Below are 23,729 nucleotides of genomic sequence, written 5' to 3'. Positions count from 1 at the left end.
AGTTCTATCAGTAACAAATCTCGATCTCCTTCTACACTGTCCCCCAAGTGTCACATTCTTAAGTTACTAATGTGTCAGTGTGGAAAAGGAAGGAAGTCTCTTGTGCCAAAGGATCAATGATTTAAGAATGTAAAAACTATTTTCTAGTGCCAAAACTCAATATAACAGACTTTATCAAGGATGAAAGGGAAAAAAAATTAAACAATGTATTTTTGTATATCAGATCTTCCAGTAAATGAGGATGACTTTAATTAGATGACTTTAAAGTAGATGGCTTTAATTCTCCTTTTAGCATTAAAAAACAAACAAAACAGAACAAACAAGCCCAGAAACCCTCTAAGAACTCTGTGCTAATGAATGCTGTGACCTGCATATTACTAATGCTGAAAAATGATAATAACACATGAGCAAGAGAATCTGTTAGTTAGCAGTAATGGCATTCACCTACAAAATCAGAAACGGAGTACAGGCAGGAAAATTAAAAGAGTGTAGATTCGTAGGAGTATCCGTGAGCAAGCACTTTGGTTATCCTATTGTGCTCAACATTTTCCTAATTTCTATAGAAAACAGTACTTGATTTTTGTATTTCAAATACAAAAATGATTTTCCTGTAACAGGCTCCTGGTGTTCTCCCTCCACCACTTCTGCAGCAGTACTGTCAGAAAGGAGGCCGTCTCCTGCGCACCGCAGCGCATGGGGCCTCAGGCAGCCTGCTGGTGAGCTAGGTCACATGGATGCTGACATCTGGATATTGACTGCAATTCATCTAAGACAGTCAGAGAACTCTCTTTCCTGTGACAGATAACCACTCAAATGGATTTTCACAGGGCCTGGTAACTTTCTCAAAGTATAACATTAGGGACCTCCATATTTTACTGAGGACAAGTCTTTTCTACCTTAAATATAGTCAAAACATGGTCATTACAATGAATGCACTGTGACTTCATATGTTAACTAAGTATTTCTAGCTGATCCCCTAGTAATACCATACCTTCAGTTCCCAGGATCCATGTGTCCTTGAGTTACTGTTTCTAGAAAAGGAAATAATGCAATCCATTTATTAGAATTCGGATATTAAAATGAAACTTCTTATCTAATAAGGATGACCTTTATGTTTTCCTCTTTACTGAAGTCATATGTAAAAATAGTTGCTATGATTTTAATAGAGCTTACCATCCACATGTGGAAAAAAAATTTTGCATGTGCTATACCCCTGGATGAAAAGGCTACATATATATTTCATTTGTTCTTGACCTCACTGAGTTTTAGGCAAATAATTAAGAAGTTACTGAAAATTAAACTGCACCTATAAATGAACAGATTTGTGGGTGCACCAAAAAAAGCATTCATTTTGTAAGAAGATTCACTTTAGGACTGTAAAAATACTCAGATACGTACACGTGTATTTCTGTACTCCTATGATTATTCTATTTCAGTTTTTTAAGCACTGATGATTACATCACTTTCATGCTCCTTTGTCATTTAAAAAGAATGATACATATCTATATATGTCTTTAGAGACAAAATCTTTGATAATTCATTAAAACAATTTACTTCAAAATAGATGTAAATAAAAAATGAAATTAGGTAGAAGCTTTGAGTGGCAATAAGCAAATAATTACTATCATATACAAACATCAAAAAATATTTGCTAACATGAAAAAACTGGCCTGACATCTTGTTAATCTCTAAGACCGCTTGTGTTTTTTAATTTCTTATTGCAATTCATATTTACTGATATTAAATCAAAGCAGATGCTAAATCCTAAAAAATGCTTCAGGTAAAAGACTCAGAACCTTCTCAATGTCTTTTACGATAGTTCAATTTAAGGTCCAACATATGGAATCTCTTAAGGCCAGTATATTGTAAAGTCAATGCCACTGACTACCCTAACAAAATCACTTGGGGAGCTTACTGAGAAACTCAGCCCCAAATCTGCATACTCAGTGTACCTGTATTTTAAGCAAATACCTGAGGTGATTCTTGTGGACACTAAAGTTTAGAACCACTGCTTTAGCTTATTGTCTAAAACAATACAAATCCCATCATTGCCTTAAATAACACTGGAATACAGCACTTCACTGTTTCTGAGTGGCAATGTTTATCACCACCTAGTGGTGAAATCTCTTATTTCTATATTCTATCTGTTCATTGATATCATGTAGGTCCCAATTAAAAGATAATAACATTCAGAGAATGTGAAAATTTTAGAGTAATACTTTCCTTAGTATTTTGCATTACCTTTTCATCTATGGTGGGATAAAAAAGCATAAAAAGCAAACATAAATAAAACCACACCACTACCATTGAATTAAAACAGTATATACTGTAGAAGAATCTTTCCTAAAATACATTTGTTGTAGTATCAGTGCCCTGTCAGTAGCGTGCCTTTAAAAACACATTTCCCAGCGCAAACTCTGGTCTTCTTTTGGAGATACAGGGATGACATATATTAGCATATTAAAGGCTTTGAGAAGGTTCATGGTAAAAAAAAATGTGCAATAATAACCAAACATTTTCCAAATACCTTTGGCCATGAAAACTTCTTCCCTAAAGAACACTTACTGACTTCTCTCAAGACACTAGTATCTCAAGAAACATAGCTTGGGACATGATACTCTAGAAACAGCAAATGTGATACGTGCTTTCAGCATCTATAATCTACCACAAAAGACCTAACAATGAATTTACAAAAAAGTTTTGATCAGGATTTATTTTAGATGCTGTTTATATTTGAACCACATATTTGAAAGAGAAGTTTATTGATCTGAATTGCTTAACATTTTTTTTAAGTTAATGAAATACACATCTAATAAAAACCCCTCTATGTTGGCAATTTTAGTAACTGACATATGTGGAGCATTTAAGTATGTATATATTATGTTCTTATACCCAAAGCGCTTTGAGAAGTAAACATTTAAGTAAAGACATGAGCACTAGATTGTTAAATGCTATTTCTTAGATTTTTAGAACCTCCTCATTTTAAGAAAAATGTGACATTCTGGCTTTTAAAAATAAACTTTTAGGGCTCAACTACAAGCAACAACTGAGACATGCACTGGAAAATCCAACAGAAGGTCGCACTGTAGAAGCAGTGTCTCGAAGGCAGAGAACTATGCTACAAATCTCTTCAGAATTTATATGAAGGAACCAAGGAACTCAATCTACAGAAGATACCCTAGTGAAACCACAGCTGGTTGCTGAAACTGGCTCCCTGACATTAAACGCTGAGTGGAGAAATTGCAATTATTTCATCCAAATAGAAAATTTGGAGGTCAGGAGGGTAGGACAGCTATCACCTGAAAGATTCAACTTCTTGTATTTGGCCCAGTGAAAAACTGAAAGACTAATAAGGTGAAAATTGTGGGGAATCCGATTTTGTCAATTATGAGAATGAATCAAAGATGCAATGGACTCAGGTATGAGTTAAGAGAATGCCCTCCCTACTTTTATACTGTTTAGATTAACCAGCTGCCAGATATATATCTGGGGGAATTCAAGCATTACGTGAGTGGTAGAGCCTGATAACCTGTGGGGCACAATTTGGTTCCAATCTGTGAAAATGGAAATATGTGCACAGTAAATGAGTTTAGGATGAAAAGTCTACCGGTTGGTAATTAATCCTCAACTCTCCTCACTTAGGTGTTTTTTGTTTTTTTCATTTCAAATGAGAGCATTACTTTCTTTTCAAAATATGCTCTTTGGTTCACAAAGATTCCATTCTCATTCAGTAAGTCCTGCCTGGGAAAATGAGATTGGAAATTCTCTCACCTAAATTTGTGAAAATTACTGACTCAAAAAAAGGATTTCAATGGAGAGATGTCAAACTGCAATACTGTTACACTCAGTGAATTTAATCTTTCATTATTTTTAGTTTAACTCAGAATGTGAGAGACATAATGAGGAGGTAATTCAGTGGTTTTAATAACTGCATACCATTTATAATATCTTTCTTTAAGATGCTGAGTTTCTGACTTAGATACAACTTTTTGATACATATTATTCACCTTAAGAGCAGCTAAAAATTTTTCTTGGGATTTTCTTTTTTTTTTTAAAGATTTTATTTATTTATTGAACAGAGACAGAGACAGCCAGCGAGAGAGGGAACACAAGCAGGGGGAGTGGGAGAGGAAGAAGCAGGCTCATAGCAGAGGAGCCTGATGTGGGGCTCGATCCCATAACGCCGGGATCACGCCCTGAGCCGAAGGCAGACGCTTAACCGCTGTGCCACCCAGGCGCCCCTTCTTGGGATTTTCAAAACACAAACAGAGTAGGGTCCTAATTTTTAACCTCTTTGAAATGACTATTCTTTCTATCACAGTCTGTTCTGAAATTACTTACATGTCACATTTTTGCAGCAGCCATTGTTTATAAAGGGAAAATGTCCACCCTCCTGCAAAGCCATTGGCATTTATTTAAACTTATTATCAATAATAACCTAAAATTCTTTTTTTAAATTACCATTGCTCTATAATCTTCAAAGATCTTCACAAAATTACCAACAAATTTTGGTATAACTATAAAAATACAGTATAAAATATTCCTGATATGTCTTTGGCTCTTGCCTCAGATTAAGTGTAATTAAGTAGCCAATCTGCATGTGTAGGCTGAACAGCAATTACCATATTTTATTGAATCTAAGATGCAACTGACTGAAGGAAGAAGCATGTTCTTATGTTCCATTAAGAAATAAAAACAGGTTGTCAATTACAGTATGGCATACAATTGATATTAAGATGTTTCCAATTTCAGAAGTATAAAAAATGTGAAGAAATGTGCATCTCAAAAATCAATGAAATATGTCATTTAGTCAAATTCTAAACAGTCTGTTATATGTTTTATTCTCTTCTTTCACATAAATAAGGCATGATTTAGTCAAGCAAAGAAAACTTTATTTCTGCTACATATAACAACATATTGCTCTAAGAAACAACTATTATATTAGTTTTAGCACTGACGTGTGAATTCAAAAATACATGTCAACAATCCGTGCTCCCCAGACAAAACAATGTTGTGCACAGACTATCAGGTATATGAAAAAAAAAGCTGTCAACTGTCCACAGGGAGTGCGTCCAGTCACATTTTCAGTCAGTCAGCTGAGGATTATGTCATTATTTAGTCTTTGTTCTGTAGAAAGAACACAACAGAAGTATGAAAATCATCACCTGAAAGGAAATAGCTGTTGTATTTAGTATTCCTAAAATGTTAGGAATTTCCTTTATTTCAAAATAGCCAATGTTATCTGCTTACTTAATCATAGATGCCCCCAAATAAGTAAAACCAAACTTACTCAGAAGGATGATGCAAGCAGGTACTGAATTTCTGGAGGGAAAATGCTGTGAATTAATACAAAATCAGGATGCTCTGAAATACTAAAATTTTTATTTTCCTCGTATAGAAAGAGAAACATATTTTGTACATTAAACCCAGTTCAAAATAGAACTCAACTACTTTCAAAGTTATATTCTTAGACCAGTTTCTTTTCTTATTTCATAGGTGTAGCTCACTTAATCCTAGGCCTATTTCTCCGAGACAAAAGGAACCAGCTTTTATGAGTGGTGTTTGTGTTCCCTGAAATCAAGGAAACAAAAAAATGCTCCCCCTCCCAAAGAACTTTAATAGACATAATCATGTAAAATTTGGGAAACTCATGTTATTTTATTGAACCTTAAAATAATACATTTATTTAATATACTAACAAAGGAGGATCTCATGGAGTCCACAATAAATAGAAAATCTGCAGCAAAAATAAATTTAAAAAACAGGCTGCAACTTACAAGACATTTAAAACCAATATAGCTGGTTATGTCCTACCATTTTCAGCTAACCTGAACCTACTTTATCTTTGCTCTGAATAGGTACAATGGTTCAATAAGGGGCAAAAGGACAGATTTATATTTTATGAATAGTCATGCTGAAGAATATGCACTTCCTCTAATGTAGAGAACGGGATGAATGTACATCACTTTTACAGGGAAAAACGTGGTATTATAAGGCTTCACTCTCACAGCACCAGCTGGCCATATTTTCTATCATTAAACTTTTAATTTCTGACCATTTTGATAAGATGATATCTCAAAGATTCACTGAAATCACCAAGGCAAGAGTTTTAGCTCACACTTGCAAAGCATTATTACATTTTATAAGGAATTCTGCTGATTAATTTTCTCTCAATAATCCTATTTAAAAAAATCAGCCTCAGAAAAGGTGAAGAGATCTGCCCAGTCATAGTCAGTTAAACGCTGGAATTAGAATTCCAAGCCAGATCTTCTGATTTTTAAGTCTAATATTTTCATATTATATAAATAATCACTAGGAAAGGCTCAACCTCAAGAGTAATTCATATATTTTCCCCACAATAAGACCTTGGTATTACTGTCCTTTTTATGGACAAAGATTCTTTGAATAAAAGAATTGTTAGCTAAATACTAAAATATTTACAGATACAAACAGACACTTTTTTGTGTGCTATTTTAGAAGATAGTTTGTCTAACCAGAATTAAGGTCTTAACATTTTATTTGTAAATGTAAAAAGTCAGCATTAAGAAGGACTTGCTAATTCTTTTTAACTGGCATTTTAATATTTTCACATTGTATGGGATAATGGGAATGAATTTAGTAATTAAATAAAACATTTTAAGACATTTCTAAATTAGGATTATTTGTAATGGGCCCAACAGGCATTTCCTATTGCCAACTGCCTTCTAGGAAGGAGGAAGCAATCACCTGACTTGCTTTATTAGAAAAATGGTCATCAGCAGTAAGGCTTGAGACAATTCACTCTGATACCTGCCAGTCACCATAATTGGTCAGAAAGAAAACAGAGGTAAAAGAAATTTCCTTTCAAGTCAGTAACTTCAAAGTCAATCTAGAGTGCTTGCCAACTGCTATCATCTGACCAGCAGTGGACTTGAGAAGCTGGTGTGTGTGTGTGGGAACAGGGAAACTCTCAGCTGCCCCTAAAACACAGAATTCATTTCCAGAATAAAAAAATGAAAGAGTTGAACATTTCTACTTTAAAGAATGTTTCCCGAAGCCATGGAGATATGTGTTGACTATCACAGAAAAAGAAATTTAAGTTTGATTTCTGAAAACTAAAAGAAAAAGGAATTCATATGGCTGTATATATATTATAATTGATAAGAGTTTTTGGTAAACTGGCAGGGTTCTTCTTTTAATACATACATGCACATGAGAATACTTTGTGAATTTGTGGTTTTCATGCACAAACTCACAAATACAAGTCCAGAAAAAAACCAACATTTAGGTTCGAAAGGTCCCAAAAGACGTATTATTTGACATTGCTTTTTAGGCATTTCACTAGTGAGATGTCAAAACACTCTTTATAAAGGTTATTATAAATTACCTTAAGTTATAACTCAAGACATTAATCCTTCAAGTTAAAAATCTTTAGAACTATTTTAATTTTAAAGTTGTGTAAGCATATTGTAAAAAGTCAAATTCTTAATATTTAAGACATTCACAAACGAAAAAACCCAGTTTAATTTTCTACATTGAAATCTGATTTTATTTTGTAGAAGGGCAAAAACATTCTCCCAGTAAATATCAAAAACATTTAAGTTTAAAAAGTTCAAGTTTAAAAATATATTGTGAAATTAACCCAACCTGTGGTTTTATTAGCCAAGCTTGAAGTCACAATGCTTTTAACTGACAACTTCCAAATCCCGAAAAAGAAACTCAATACATATTCCTCTTGCTATAATATTTAGCCAATGCGTTTTTAGAATTCAGACTAAGAAGGGCTTACCTCAAGAATCAGTAAGTTCTTTGTCGTTTGTTAGATTCTTCTCTTGGGGAATCCGCCAGCATAACTTTAAGTCTGACTCCATTTAGGATCTTTCCATGTAAAGTAGTAATGGCATCATTGGCACTTATTCTATCTGCATACTTGGCATACCCCACGTTTTTTCCTGACACGAGGTAAACTTCGATCAGGTTACCAAAACGACTAAAAAAAGTTAAAAAAAAAATCAAATGAAATTGATAAAAACACAACCATTTAGGTCCAAAAATTGAGGTTCATTCTGGACTCCATTTCCATTCCTCTCCCCACATCCAATCTGCGAGTCAACCTTCCTTCTCAAACAAATGCTCTATTAGTCAAGTTCTCTTCATTCTCACTCAGGTCTCTTTCCTCATTAAGCCGGTCATTATCTTTTCCTTGGAATGCTCTAATACCCTCCCCACTTGTTTCCCTGTCCTCTGGGCTTGTCCCTCTCTAATCTACTCTCTACCCTGTCTTTCTAGTGATCTTTCTAAAACACAGATATGATCATTTTCTCCCTAAATATCCCTTCCAGGGTAAGGACAAACTCCCTAACATAGCTTGTGGGCCTTTCTTGACATGGGCCTTGTCCTCTCCCACTTCACCCTCCCTCCCAGTCTCTCGAATTCCATATTCTAACGATCTCCTTTCACATCCTCTCTTGCAGGAATAACCACCCACACACCTGCCTTTCTTCTCTAGCTAAGTTATTTTTATCAGTCAGGTCTCCATTATACATTGCTTCTTAGAGTTTTAGAAGTAGATGCTCCCCTTATGTATTTCATAACCTGGACATTCCTTTTCACAACACCAACCTCACCAGGTTATAGCATCCTATTCACTTGTTTGTCTCCTACATGAGATTAGCGCTCAGAGGACAAGAACTATTATGTCTTATTTAAATCATATGTTTTATTTATACAATGTCTCTTGCACTTAGCATGGTGACTGCCTAGTACAAAGGAAATGTTCAAGAAATAAACTACACAAATCCGTTAAATAGAAGTCAAAATATTTGAACGACTAATATTTTGTGCAGCTTGTCAATGAGCTTCCTATTTTTTTTTTAATTCGCTAACATTGTTATCAAGCAAATAGGAAAAAGACCAAACAGAAAAAAGTTAAGATTAAAGGAGTTCTATTAAAAACAAAAATAAACAAGGGCCTTCCTTTTTCTACATTTATTATGTACTCTTCCTTACAATTAAGTAATAGTTTACTCAACATAATCCTTAAGGATCCAATAGCGTGCTGACAAAATAGAAAATGCTACTCTGTTCAGCTGAATTACAATCACAAAGGAAAAGTTATGTAAAAAGAATTCTAGAGGACAGGTCTATACAGATGTATTTTCTATCAAGAAACAAATGATTTGTCCATTTTATGCATGCAACTTTTCAAAACAATACTGTATGTTTTAGGTCTTCAAAACAAAGTAACAGGAAACTCTGTGTGGAGACTTAAGAGTATAAATAATAAAAAAGAGAAAGAAATGCTCATATATTTTAAAAGGTGATATAAATACGGAATTTTTTAAACTACAGAACAAATCATTTCTCTCTGATAAGTATTGGATATAGGAAGTTTCAAGTTTATGAGAGGGCTTAACTGACTGGTTTAAATAAATTATATTATAAAATGTAACTTTGTGGAATTGAAATCTTACCAGAATATATCCTCTAATACATCTAAAGGTAAAGGATGAGGATTAAACACGATAAAAAGTCTTTCTTTCACAGGAGTTTCAGGAGGGGCTTTTTTTTTGCATGATGGAAGTACAACATCTGTTTGGATTTGAGGCAACTGTGATCCAGAATTTCCTCCAAATTGCTGTTGAAGAGTTAGGTACAAAATCAGAAAAAGAAAAACTGCACTTTAAGGATTTTAAGCCAAAAGCTAAAGAGATCTATATCATGACTTCTATGTGATCTTGTACTCAGCTCTGAAAATTTTCTTACGTAGGTAATAAACAAAGGCCATATTTATTTTATAACCTACTGATGTATTACAGAGATTAAATTCTTACCTACTTACCAGAAATTGCTGCTGACTTGGGTTATTCCACACCATTGACGCAAGCTGTGCTGCTACCATCTGCGTTGCCATTTTTCTAAGAAGACTAAAGATAAGAACTGATAATTTACAGAAAACTAGAAATATTCAGTCTCTTACCCGTAATTTATTTTGTGTGACTTCCTCACTCAAGAGGTCAACTATTTTCTATTCTTACTCTTCATATCATATCGTGTATACCCAGAGCCCTGCTTTAGACCCTCCAGAGATGGTACTTACTCTGTTGCGTTACTCCCATCATCAATGAAGGAAACACCTATCCGATTCCCAGGAGGGTACTGAAACCCATGTAACTTGTATTTTGCATAAATAGCTGATGCTACATTGAAATACTGAACCACTCCATGACCTAAAACAAAGTAGAGAATATCAGGAGTTACAAAGAAAACAGAGAGGGTACCTAAAGCCTGTCTTGCCACAAAATGAAACAATACAGAAAGAGCCTGGTATCACACAACTAGTAAACACAGAGTCAAATGGGTCAGAAAACAAAGTTTTCTTTTTTTTTTTTTAAAGATTTTATTTATTTATTCGACAGAGATAGAGACAGCCAGCGAGAGAGGGAACACAAACAGGTGGAGTGGGAGAGGAAGAAGCAGGCTCATAGCGAAGGAGCCTGATGTGGGGCTCGATCCCATAACGCCGGGATCACGCCCTGAGCCGAAGGCAGACGCTTAACCGCTGTGCCACCCAGGCACCCCAGAAAACAAAGTTTTCTTATACATATGTGCAACAGCTATGTTCCTACAAAGTCTAAACCAGATTTTGGCAAAAATATAAACATGGTATTTTAAGGAAAATGCAATTATTAGAGTAAGTTATGTCCAATGAATTTAATTTTAGGATACTGGTGTTTCTTATATGATAGATATATGTAAAACCAAACAGTTTTTTTTAAATTTTTATTCTTTGAAATCTGCTTTGAAATTTTAAAATTTGCCCTATCATACTGAGTAGGAAATGAAATGAGAATATATAGTGTGATAAGAACATATAGTAGTCATCTGGCTCGCTGCAGTGCTAGAGAAAGGAAAAGTGGTATGTATGAAAAACAAAAGGTAAGGAACACAGGTTCTCAGATTAGAAGTCACACATTTCACATTTCTTTGGACAGCTTTCAGCTAAGGAAATAGATTTAAATTCAGGAGGATGATGCTGAAGCTGGAAGCTAATTTTATACTGGAGTCCATATGTGGAGCTTATAACACAACCAAAAAGTTTTCATAATATATAACCCACTTGGAATTTTATATATATATATGTATATACATATTCCCACACAATATAACATATATATAACCCATATATATAATATAATCCACCTGGGTGAAAACACTGCTACAATTTCATGTTCCTTTCTAAACCCAAGCATCCTAACATTTTAATGAAATTAAAACTCAGAAAGCAAATGAACATAAAAAACTAATTCAGATAGAACTCTAGCTATATGACGATACCTCTATTAATAAAAAGTGTCCCAATAACCCATATATTGTTTTATCAGACACATTCAACCAGAGAAAAAATACAGAAGGTAAAGGAACAAATACATTCCAACATACCAGATAAAAGGGAAAGAAATACAAAACAAACAGAATTATACATAATGATGAACGTGCCAAAAAACACAAAATATGTGCCTTAGAGTCAGAATAAAGAATAACAGTCTAAGATTGGGTTAGAGGGTTCGAAATGGTCCAAAGTAGGCTCAGACGGGCAGTCGTGTTAAAAGACCAGTCAGTGGGGAAAAAAAAACAAAAAACCAGTCAGTGCTGGGTAGAGAAATAGTAAGTGCATGTGTCTGTGTTAAGAGTGGCACCACTCCAAGGCCTGCCAGCCCGATGACCTGACTCACTTTCCTACTTCCCCTTACATACTAGTTAATAAGTTCAAATGGCTGATATTAGAGCCTTGCTTCCAATTTTTTTTAAAGGTTTTTTGATGTTGTTGTTTTTAAGATTTATTTATTTGACAGAGAGAGAGAGAGTACAAGCAGGGAAAGCAGCAGGGAGAGCAAGAAGTAGGCTCCTGCTGAGCAGAGAGCCTGACAAGGGGCTTGATCCCAGGACCCTGGAATTGTGACCTGAGCTGAAGGCAGACACTTAACCGACTGAGCCACCCAGGAGCCCCCCCCCCCCCAATTTTTTTTTTAAAAGATTTTATTTACTTATTTGAGAGAGAGAGAGAGAGAGAGAAAGTGCGCGCATGTGTGCGTGCACCCTCGCACACAGCTGGGCAGGGGAGGGAGGAAGAGGGAGAAGCAGACTCCCCACTGAGCAGACTGACATTGGGCTCGATCCCAGGACACTGAGATCATGACCTAAGCCAAAGGCAGACACTTAACTGACTGAGCCATCCAGGTGCCTCAGAGCCTTGCTTCAATTAAGACTGGGAAGCAGTAGAGAGAGAAGTAGAGCAATTAGATGCTTGAAATGAAGGGAAGGAGTTTCATTTTGAGGTATAAAGTTTAAAAAAAAAAAAAAGAGAGATACTTAGCCGAGCATTAATCAGGAGTACAGGGACCCCATCCTGAGGTATTTTGGTTGTACAACTGGAAACAGAGAATGCTCTATTTTGTGGGAGTTAAAATATTTTTTAAAAATAAATGACATCGTATAAAGGAAATATATTCTCAGGGGTTTATTTATTAAGGTATCATTGTATTTGAAAGTTTAAAGTGGAGAAAAAGAAAACAAAATTGTCACAGAAAGAGTATCTGACAAAAAGTGCCACTGGAGAAAAGACATTTTAACAAAACACAGTATATTAAAAAATAATAGACATTATTTTACCATAATTAGAATAAGGATCTCGTTGCACTTCACAGTATTCCAATCCTGGTACTATATCAAAAATACTGAAAAGCTGCTCTTCAGTGAAAGGAACTCTTGATACAACTGACAGGCGTTTGGAGATGGCTTCTTGGCCTCTGTTGTCATTCTTGTCAAAACTTGAAAACTCAGATTGTTGTTCTCCAACAATACAAAAAAAAAGTACATCTTTTAATTTCTATACCTTCAAGAATTCACTTAACATTTTAGGTACGAGTAAGTAAGATGAGCTGTCATTAAGTCCATTGCATTGGACCAAGGCACTGTATTTTGTAGTATGCTCTTGGTCATTACCACTATCTGAAGGGGCCACTGGTGAGAAAACAGACAACTCTTCCCACTCCCCAGCCTTTGACACAGAAATATAAGCAGAAATGTGTAGTCTAACTTCAGAGGAATATGTTCAGCACGCAAAATTGCGTGCAAGTTTTTATGGCAAGTGTTTCACCTAAAAGAAAGTTTATGTCAAATCATGTTTATAAGGCCTTACTTTCATCACTCATTTTTCCCTTTGGCTAACTTCTACTTTTGTCATTCCTTTCCTTCCTCTAGCCTTAGTTTTAAAGCAGCAGTACCTTCAGGATAAAATCTTAGGACTCACACTGAGGGGATATCAGTATAGGTCTTTCATACTTTTTGGTCCTACACTGAGGCAGAAGCTCACTCAAGAAAGTGGAAGTGATGTAGTTTAATATTTAGATAATACATAACTAACCACAGAAAACTATAATTGGAAACTATACTTAATTATATATACATATTATATATAATACATATTATACATAAGTATAATATATAATGCTTACATATAACATATATCTATATAATGTTATTATATAGAATATAATAATTTCCAATTATAGTTTTCTATGTTACACATAAGAATATGTTATATATAATATAAATATATAATTATATTTCTATGTTATACATAAATAATATAAATATATTCACATAATGTATAATAATAATTTCCAATTATAGTGGTCTATGTTACACATAGTGTTAAATACTAGTTACACAAGTGTTAAATATTAAGAACATGAGGAGTCGTGACAAACTTCTCAAAAAACCCCACAGTAACTTTTAGTCACTAAGGGAGATTTACAGACTACTGACAGAAGAGTATTCTATAAAATCCAAATCCGGTTGTATATACTACCTATACTATTAAAATAAAGGATAGCTTACTCACCAAATGGAAACATATTTACTCTAGGTTCATGTCCCAATGTCTCCTGCCTCATGTTACTATAATAGTCTTGTTCCGAGGATTCAGATGCTTTATTTTTAGGTTCAGCCAAGATTGCCCTAAAACCTGAAAAAGAGAATCTATGACTTTCAAACTTCATAGCAAATTTAACACACCTGCAAATATATTTTATTGCTAGTGCTTGCCTTAGCTTTATAACTATAATTGTATAAAACAAAATCTACACAAGGGCCATCTGCACCAGACCTATTCTCTGCTTCTTGGAAGATGGCAAAGAATAAATAAAAAGAGCAAGAATCTCAGATTATGGATCAATGTAGACATGAAAGATCAGCAATTCTATCCTACCCTTTCCAGTCTCCTCCCTAACATGAATAACATCATGGTTCGTTCTCCCTGGCTCAACGTCAAAATCCTACAGGGCTCTTTGCATTCAGCCCGTCAGCAAGATTCTTCTTATGAAATAGGCTTACAAGATGTTATCTTTTACTCTAGTTTCTCTGCCTTTGTTTCTAAGTCAGATTCCCTTCAATTAATTACGACAACTCTTTAACTGGTCTCTTTGCCTCTGGATCAAAGGTTTTAAATAGGGGTTTAAGGATGAGCTTCAAAAAGTAGGAAGGTCCCATGAACTCTGAAACTTTACACAAAATGCTTATGCATATGTGCACATGGGCATATTTCAAAGGAGAAGGTCCACAGCTTTCATCATATTATTCAGTGGCTCCAAAAAGGGTAAAACCAGTCACTCTGAATTCTTTCTCTGGAAATCCATCCTTGATACTGTGGTTAGAGCAACTGTCTTAAAACAGTTATTTCTCTCCTTTTAAAACAACCTACGAGGGAATCCTGAGGTTGAACTCTTCATAACCTCCCATATATGGTGCCAATGTACTTAGTTAACTTTGTCTCCTAATTTCTCAACAGGATTATTATGCTTTATTCAGACTTCACAGTACAAAGCAAAGTTGCCTTCACAGTATTAAGCAAAGACATGTTTACTCCCAGCTCTGCACTCACCCTCTGTCCTGCCTACTCTATCCCAGATGCCAGTCTTACCTCTAGAGGTGTTCTCATGCTCTAAGTGCACTTGTTTCTCACCACTGTTGGACCATACCACACATTGTTTAACATTTTCTCACTTGGCAAATTTTTATTGTCTATTATAAATGGCAGTATTTTTGATAGAGATCTCAATAAATCTTTACAAAGGGCCTGTAACTGTACTAGGTACTAGGAATGACAGAAACAGACAAATAAAACATACTCCCTGCTTTCGAAGAGACTTTTAAAAATTCTTCTATTATTCTTTAACTATTGTTCACCTATTAGATCTTGGCTACCCAATATAATTAAATTCCTTAAAAGCTATTTATTTATTCCCTTTGTATCTTCTTAACATATTGCTGATGATACCATAGGTACTCGATTAATGGTGTCTGACTGAGAAATTTAGAAAGATCTGAGAGGAAATTTTGGTATGTTCCTTAGGTTATTTAAGAATTCTACTGATTAGCAGTAATTCTTTCCAGTACATATAAATGTTTATAATATCCTAAAACCTACTAATTTAATTATTCCTCATTTCTAAAGGTCAATATAACTAGGAGTATGACAACAAAGGATATTTTCTTTGGCTTCTTTAAAATTCTTATTCTTCATTATATATACCACCAGCAGCAAAAGATCCAATTAATGTCAGTCTAGCTTGAAATTAACCCAATATACATTTAGTTATCTATGTGGGCAAATATTACATTAAGTTCCATCCTTGACCTTTATGTCTATTAGTACACACTTAATTCTATTAAAAGTTTAGTTTAAATATGAACAAATATAACAGAAAACAAGTTTTTTAATATAAAGAAAAAATATTTTTTAAAAAAGCCTGAAAGGGTAAGTCAATTTTTTAATATTTAAAAATTTTAAATTACTATAGAAATAATAACCAAAATGTGGCAACAGTATTTTCACTTACTAAGTTTATGCAGTTGCTCATATTTCTCTTCAAGACGCTGCCTCAATGAAAGCTTAATCACAGCCCCAAAATAATTTTCATCCTAGATACATACATGTATTTAAACTCCCATTGCTAGGATTATATTAGCAGGTATGGTTATTAGCAAAACCAAGGGTTAAATTCAGCTATTTAGAATAATCAAAAGTTTTGAAAAAGTCTTTAACATGTTAAATGAACACATCCTTACTTCGATCACAGTTTTCTATTGCTTGGGCAGCTTGTGATGGTTTTAAGTATCGAACATAGCCCAAACCTTTACTTTCTCCAGTTACTTTATTCTTAATAATGCTGCAATACTCGATATCGCCATACACCTATGAGAGTTAAAAGAAATGATCTTAGAGAAGTCAAAATCAGTAAATGAACAGATTATTTCAGAACTTAAGAGTTTATTTGTGGCCCTGATTTGCAAAACTAGAAATCAGAATTAGAATTTACAGCCATTTTTAATAACAGAATCCAAATGTCACAAACTAATGAGGCACTAGAAAAAGAACCATACTAACAATACAAGCAAATAATAACATAACCAAAATAATAATGATTTTCATTTTCTGAGCATTTGCTTTACATATATTACCTTATTGCTACAACAATCCTTCAAGGATATATGTATAATATGTAAGTGTGTATGTATATACATGTATACATATGTATGTATATATGTACACACATACACAATATAGTCTATATACGTATATCTATATGTATTATACTATTTATTTCACAGACAAGGAAACTCGGTCTTAGAGAAATCAAATAATTTGCCATTGTCATGGAGGGCAAGTAAGAATGTGTACATGGTTTGGAAAGCTTCAAAGTCTTGCTTGGTGGTAATTACAAGCTGGAATTGAAACTTCCATATCCAAATCTTGGCTTAGTCCCTTATTAACTAAGCAGTTTAGTTATCCTCTCTGTGCCTATCTCTTTACTGTTAAATGGGGCTAAAAGTTGTACCTACTTCAAAGGGTTATTTTATTATTTTAAGAGTTAAACGAACTAACAGACCTAAAGGGTCTGGGATACACTAAACATTAGCTAACGCTGTCTGCCTTCTAACAAGACATAACTGATTATGTGTTCTTTTCAAGAGGAGCCTCTCAAAGCGTATCACTAAAACACACTGGTATACTCAGAAAGTCAATTGTCTATGTGAAAAATATGGGTAGAAGTTTACTTTTCATATTGGAAGAAATATGGGATATAAATTCTTAGTGTTTATTATTTATTTTTTTAAGATTTTATTTATTTATTATTTAGAGAGACAGTGTGTGTATGAGCAGGGGGAGGGGCAGAGAGATAGGGAGAGAAAAAAAATCTCCAGCAGACTCTGAGCTGAATGTGGAGCCTGATGCAGGGCTCCATCTCACCCTGAGATCATGACCTGAGCCAAAATCAAGAGTCAGATGCTTAACAACTGTGCCCAGGTGCCCCCTTAGTGTTTATTATTTATTTTATAAAATTCTCATGTAACCAATTAGCAACTTAATTATTATACATTTGAATAAACATATCATATTTGTTCACTCAGAGAAAGATAAAAATTTATAAATATATAAGATAAAAACTTTCTTACTGTTGGAGGAAGTACAGAATATATATTTTTGGTAGTTGTAATTTTGGAGATATTTTATTCAACTCTTACTTGGAGTGGGACAGAGAAAGTTTGAAAATTATTTTTTACTATTTGTTTCTTTTCTTTCTTACTTGTTGCCTACCTGATTCATAGTATTGGGAAACTCAGTAGAAAAAGGATAAAAAATTACAACCCAAAACAATTTAATTGCTTTTTAATAATTTTTGTGAAAGTATATCACGTATATAAAAGTCAATGGCTAAAAAGAGATTTAAAATTATCTTCAAATTTCATTGACTATAAGCTCGCTATACAGTTCAGAGCTGTAGTTTTTTTTCCTTTAAGTAGAACTCCTTCAAAGGCTTAATTTTAGGACAAATATTCTATGAAGGATGAGCCTTTCTGTGAATAAGTACATCAACATGCCATAGGCTTATAATGAACACTAGATAATACAGTTCAAACACCCAGGCTTGCTTGACTCACCTCTACATAGAGCAACAGAGTGATGAGAGGGTACTTTGAAAGTGTAAAGACCAAAAGCAGGTTCGGATTCAGAGAGCCTGGGTTTAAATCTTGGTCCACCACGTACTAGGTATGTGACCTAATTTAAGATTTCCCGCTTTATACTTTAATTTTCCTGTATCTGTGTTTTCCTTATATGGGGGAAAGCACCATCATTAATATTTTCCAGTTTTTGTGTTTTTTTTTTAAAGTTAGTTTATTCTAGGTTTAGCATTTTAAAACTAGATGGAAATAGAGGACTTCAAAACAGTTACTTAATTCTCTACCACCAATCTAATGATCTAACTCAAACAACACTTAAGATTTAGTAACCATACAACCAATTTAGAATCGTAAGTCATCACAGATGCTAGCTGATTAGAAAACATTAAGTACCTTAAATTTTTCCCGCAGATCTTCTTCTGTGTAAGACTTCGGTATCATAACAAATATCCTCGTAAGTTCTTCATCTTCAACATCGCGGTGACTTCCAGATGATCTGGACTGAGCAATGAAAACCTAAGAAACAAACAAAATCCAGAAAATAATATAAAAAAAATCAGTTAACTATTGTTTTATTTCTTAAGTATAGTCACTTCATTATTAGTATGAGATTCATGGTACATTAAACACAATGTAATAGGGTTTTGTCAAAAAGTTTTTTAAAGCAATCTTTACTGCAATGACTTTTTATATGAGACAATACCAATGTCTGTATTATTTTTTCCAAATGTATTTTTACTTTTGCACTTTCCTTTACGAAGAGCAAGTCAGTGCACTAAAAAAGAATGTGCACTCTGTGGTTGCTGAGTACAGTGTCCAATAAATGCCAATTACAGTTGATTACAGTGTTATTTAAATATCACATCCTTACGGATTTTGTCTAGTTGTTCTATCAGATACTAAGAGAGGAGAATAAAAATCTGATTGCAAATTTATCTTTCTCCTTTTAGTTCTATCAATAATGCTTCATGTATTTTGAAACTGTATGATTGGCTGCATACACATGTGGGACTGTTATGTATTTTTGACCGATATTTTTATTCCTATGAAATTGCCCTATCTCTGTTAATACTCTTTGTGTTGAAGACTATTTTGTATCACATCACACAAGCTTTCTCTATCCTTTAACTTTCAACCACTTTGTATCTTTATGCTTTACATGTCTCTTTTATTTTTTTAATAATAATTTTTTATTATGTTATGTTAGTCACCATACAGTACATCCTTAGTTTTTGATGTAGTGTTCCCTGATGGGTATTAAGGAGGGCACATATTGCATGGAGCACTGGGTGTTATATGCAAATAATAAATCATTGGAACACTACGTATCTCTTTTAAATAGTATTTACTTTGGTCTTTCTTTTTTTTACAAATCCTGATAATCTCCGCCTTTAATTGGCACATTTAGTCTTATGTTTAATGTAATTATTGATACAGCTGGGTTTAAGTCTAGGATGTCATTATTTTTAATTGTTTTCTTTCTAATATTAACCTTAAAAAAAAAAGGTAACATAACCATATTCTGGATCATCTCAGTGACCATCCAAATGATTTATGTGAGCAAGAAAATGCACAGGACTACCTGGGGCTCCGTTTTCTACTATGAGCAATTCAGTTTTACTGAAACATCATCGGACATTAGATTACTTTATTATTATAATTACTGGGATTATGATATTAGATTATTACTTATTACTTTATAAAATTGTTTTGGTTTTATATTATCCTAGAGGAATGTTAAAATCTCTAATTAAGATTGTTGATTTGTTTATAGAACTATAAGGATAAGAATTTTAATGACTAGTTCTGTTTTTTATAACTTGACGATATGTAATAAAATTAATATAAATCACCACACAAAGCCCTTAAGGTTTCTTTTTTCTTCTTCTACTTTAAAGGGTTGCTATATACCTTTCAAGTATGAGAAAACCTCAACTTATGGAATTCCAGAGTAGGAGGCAACAACCCAAAGGACAGAGAACTTATAAAGCCGTGGGATTTCCAAAGCTCTGAAACAGAAGATCGTATGTTTGCTTAGAAAACAGGTGTCATAGACGTGTAGGACCTTGTTTACAAGATACAGCTGGAGACATATTCCTAGAGAGAGTCTACTGCTACTCCTTCAATAAACTTACACTACATGCCAAGCACTGTATGAGGTATTAGTAATAGAGTACTGAGCAATACAAAAATGACCCACTAGAAAGTCAGTCTAGTGGACGTATCACAACTGAATGATCAATAGAAAAATAAAATAGGAAACCTTTAGGAATATGGGGAGGCACTGGAAAAGAAAGAGTCTCAAATAAGATTTGAGACTGGAGGTGTCATCAGATCACAAATTTCTAAATTTTAGAAGACTGGAGTGTTTCAAATTTCCAATAAGGCAGGCAGTGTCTGAGCAGAACACATGTATAATAATTAACCACCTAATGGAGATTTCTCCTGAGACTTTATGTTTCGACTACAGGCTCTAAATAAGAGGCATTCTTGCAAAGCTGAAGACCCCTTTCCTCCTGATAATGTAGTTGGTTACAGAATAACTCTTACTTAGCCAATCTTTTCTGGCTGTAGGCCCAGGGCTATAATTTTCTTATGTGTCTTACAGATCCTTTGGAACTTTGCAAAAGCAAACTACATGAGAAAAGTTGAAGCTGAATTAATTTAACGGGAAATACAGAAAAAACCAAAAAGAAACAGAAACAAAAAACTACATTCCAGTGGAAGACAGACCAAGCTGAACCTGCTGAAGAATGAACTTAGACTGTCTAGCTTGGTCCTATAGTGCAACAAACTTCTGGCTGAAACTGCATGGACCAAAATGTTAGAAACAACTTAAACTTTAATTATTTGGGGGAATAACTTCTCTGCGGGTAAAAGGGAGGGTACATTTTCGTGTTGGGACTTTTACTTCTCTTGCAGGAATTTAATCAAGGAAGGGGGATTACATAGATTTGAGATTTGGGGCATTTTTTGGGTTGCCCAAAGACCTCTGTGGTTATACTCGAAGTATAAAAACGCTTTTGGCAAATTTAATTAGAAGGAGATACAAATTATCAATTTAGGACAGGAGTCAGCAAACCACAGCTTCCTGTTTTTCTACAGCCCATGATCTAAAAATTGTTTTTACATTTTTAACGGGCTGTTAAAAACAACGAATATGTCACAGAGACTGTATGTGGGTCACAATGCCTAAAATATTTACTCTCTGGCCTCTTACAGAAAAAGTTTATTAACCCCTGATCTAGCATATGCTGTGGCCTTACAATTCATTTTATTAATGATTTGTTCTGCTCCATTTCAGAGTTGGGGAGGTGGAAAAAAAGGAATGTCTATGGTCTACTGTACTGTTGGTATACTCCTATGCTCCTTCTCTTTTGCGGATAGAGGTATAGGGAAGACTGAAATATCTCTCAGTCTTTCATTTATGTAAGTCAGTATTAATAACATTCTTACCAGTTTTCTGTAGTGAATGGGAGAAAAAAAGGGGGCAAAAAGTCGAGGGAAAAGAGAATTTTGTGGAAGTCTCCAACAGAATTACATACACAGCAACTATTTCTACAGGACAGGTGAGGGTACAGATTAAGCAACTGTCAGATCCTCAGGACAGGGTCCTGAACTGAGCTCACAGCCAGTAAGGACTGACATTTTGGGTACTACTGATGGTAAGGATATACTGAGGGCCTACCTTTTGCCAAGCACTGTGCTAAAAGCACAGATAAAATCAAGTAACCCTCAAAATTACCCTTCCTGCCACGTGTCAATTAACTTATTTTTTCACAAGTGCGGAAACAATATAAATACCTCCAGGGTGAACTAAGAGTATACAAAGACACAATACAATTACACTACTATCACAATGATTTGGCTCTTCTCAAGGCAGTTTACTTCGGTTGCTTTCAAAGAAAAGCGGCAATAACAAAACGTATGCCAATACTACTTTCACAAAGAGGGCTTAGTTAAGATGATTTTAAAAATCACAACAGTGTGACAAATACACAATAGCAGCAGTTTTAGTCACCTTCACTCAAACATTATATACATGTACACTTTCGTCTGGTACTGGAAAAATGCCCAACACCAGAGAGGCCACAGTTTAATTCACTTTTATCAAGTTGTTAAGCTCTGTACCAACCTAAAGAAAAAAAAAGAAAAAGAAAAGAAAGAAAGAAAATCTGTTTTTATACATGGTAAACGGGGTTATGAGGGTGGAGGTTCAGAGGCGGGCCGTGGAGTCCGGAGCTCCGGAGTAGTGACGGCGGGAGTGAGGAGAGGCCCAGTCACCGCAGCTCTACAGCCCGACTCCGGGCGGACGTTCTTCCCGCACCGCCCAAAGCTCGCACGCACCCTTTTCCCCAACGCCATCCTCCCGCCCCCGGAATGCCAGGCGCTGCCCAGTCCGCCCCAGGGAGCGGATGTACTAGCCCGAACCCACCCTGACACAGCTTCAGGTGCAGGGAGGCCCCATCCCTTCCCACTCCCGCGGGTACCCCAACCCGGGCACCTGCACCTTGATGGGTTTGGTGTCGTTGGGGCTGAGGCACTGGCCGTGCATCTCCTCCATGGCCCTGCAGGCCTGCGAGCTGCGGGCAAACTTGACGAAGGCGATGCCCTTGGACTCCTTGGTGTGCTTGTCCCGCACCACCCAGATGTCCTGGATCTCGCCGAAAGGCGAGAAGCGCTCCCGCAGCACCGACTCGGGCGTGTACTTGCTGATCACCAGGAAGATGCGGCTGTTGGGCGGCTCGTCCAAGCTGTCCACGCCCGGGCGGAAGCCTCCGCCGCTCGCACAGCTGCCTGCTTCATCCATGGTGCTCCACCCCGGCGCGGGAGCCAAGCCCGGGTCCCCTTCAGGTCTCCTCGCTTCCGCCGCGCCTGCCACCGCCGCTGTTGCACACCCAGCCGTTGCGGGTCCGGCGCTCCGCTTCCGGAAGACGCAAGGGTCGGGCGTCTGGCGCGGTCTAGCCTTTCCTGGGGCCAGTTTCCGGGGAGTGGCCTGCAGCGCCCTCTAGCGGTTGGGGGGTGGGAAGGCCGACCCAGTCCGGGAGTCCAATCCCAGGGAAACGAGGCTCAAAAGTCAGGCGTGCCATCCGCTTTCCCTGTGGCCAGAACAGCCCTGTCTGGTGCACAGGCTTTCCCAGCGCTGTCTTTACATCCATCCCTAGAGCTCAAGCATTCTTCCCCCCCAAAACTGCCATCTTGGTCACAAGCTCAGTAGAAGGCCACTATAGGATAAAGTTAAAAACCCTTTTGTCTTTGAGCTAAAAAGAACTTTTGAGACCATCCAATTCCAGCCTCATTTGTTGCGAAAATTGAGATGAGGAAACCGAGGCCCTTGGAATAGCCACAGACAGGATACAAATAACAGCCAAAACCAGAAGCAACTCTGTCTGCTGATCTGCTCAAGGCCCACGAGCATCCCTGGGGATTTGAGGGCTAAAAGGGTGGACTGCTCAACTATAGGACTAGGAGAAATCTTGATGGCAAGCAAAGTGGGAATGCAAATGCATACTGACTTCTAAGACTTCTTGTTAAAGGGACTTGAGAAGAGGTCATTGGGAAACTAGCAGAAATCCAGAAACAAAATCTGGATTTTGTAGTAGAGTTGGAATAAAATGAAAAGAATGAAACAGAAAGTGGTCCAGGAGCAGAGCTCTTTGAATTAGTTCAAGTCCAGGCTGCTAAGATCTGGGTTGCTTTGAACTCAAACAGATAAATACTAT

At 35.8% G+C, this 23,729-nt stretch overlaps 1 protein-coding gene across 10 annotated transcripts; it reads right to left on the bottom strand.

The window, feature by feature from the left end:
• Positions 1-254: 254 nt before the first annotated feature.
• Positions 255-22,967, bottom strand: RBM45 (RNA binding motif protein 45). 10 transcript variants are annotated; one of them, XR_008961573.1, is made up of 11 exons: positions 22,511-22,967; positions 18,400-18,522; positions 16,111-16,237; positions 13,886-14,008; positions 12,652-12,831; positions 10,079-10,208; positions 9,821-9,905; positions 9,453-9,616; positions 7,769-7,969; positions 5,291-5,336; positions 255-1,031 (listed from the first exon to the last, which is right to left on the bottom strand). XR_008961573.1 is itself a non-coding variant. In XM_057318912.1 (11 exons), exons 1-9 carry the CDS (start codon positions 22,814-22,816, stop codon positions 7,777-7,779), a joined length of 1,431 nt encoding a protein of 476 aa, XP_057174895.1. In that variant the 5' UTR covers positions 22,817-22,967; the 3' UTR covers positions 255-1,031; positions 5,291-5,322; positions 7,769-7,776. The 10 variants fall into 10 exon arrangements, 6 of the variants coding, with proteins under 6 accessions (XP_057174895.1, XP_057174904.1, XP_057174891.1 ...); XR_008961584.1 differs by having other exon boundaries at positions 22,517-22,965; XM_057318912.1 differs by having other exon boundaries at positions 5,291-5,322.
• Positions 22,968-23,729: the final 762 nt, after the last annotated feature.

Source organism: Ursus arctos, unplaced genomic scaffold (genome assembly GCF_023065955.2).
Source record: "Ursus arctos isolate Adak ecotype North America unplaced genomic scaffold, UrsArc2.0 scaffold_1, whole genome shotgun sequence".
Classification (NCBI taxonomy): Eukaryota; Metazoa; Chordata; class Mammalia; order Carnivora; family Ursidae; genus Ursus; species Ursus arctos.
The sequence above is the reverse complement of the archived record's forward strand: the minus strand, read 5'-3'. Positions and strand labels throughout refer to the sequence as shown.

Coding starts and splice junctions, on each gene's coding strand:
- RBM45 (XM_057318912.1), bottom strand. CDS start 22,816: ATGGATGAAGCAGGCAGCTGTGCGAGCGGCGGAGGCTTCCGCCCGGGC. Junction 18,523..22,510: donor CCAAACCCATCAAGGTGCAG/GTGCCCGGGTTG, acceptor TTTGTTTCTTAG/GTTTTCATTGCTCAGTCCAG. Junction 16,238..18,399: donor ATCTGCGGGAAAAATTTAAG/GTACTTAATGTT, acceptor TAACTCTCATAG/GTGTATGGCGATATCGAGTA.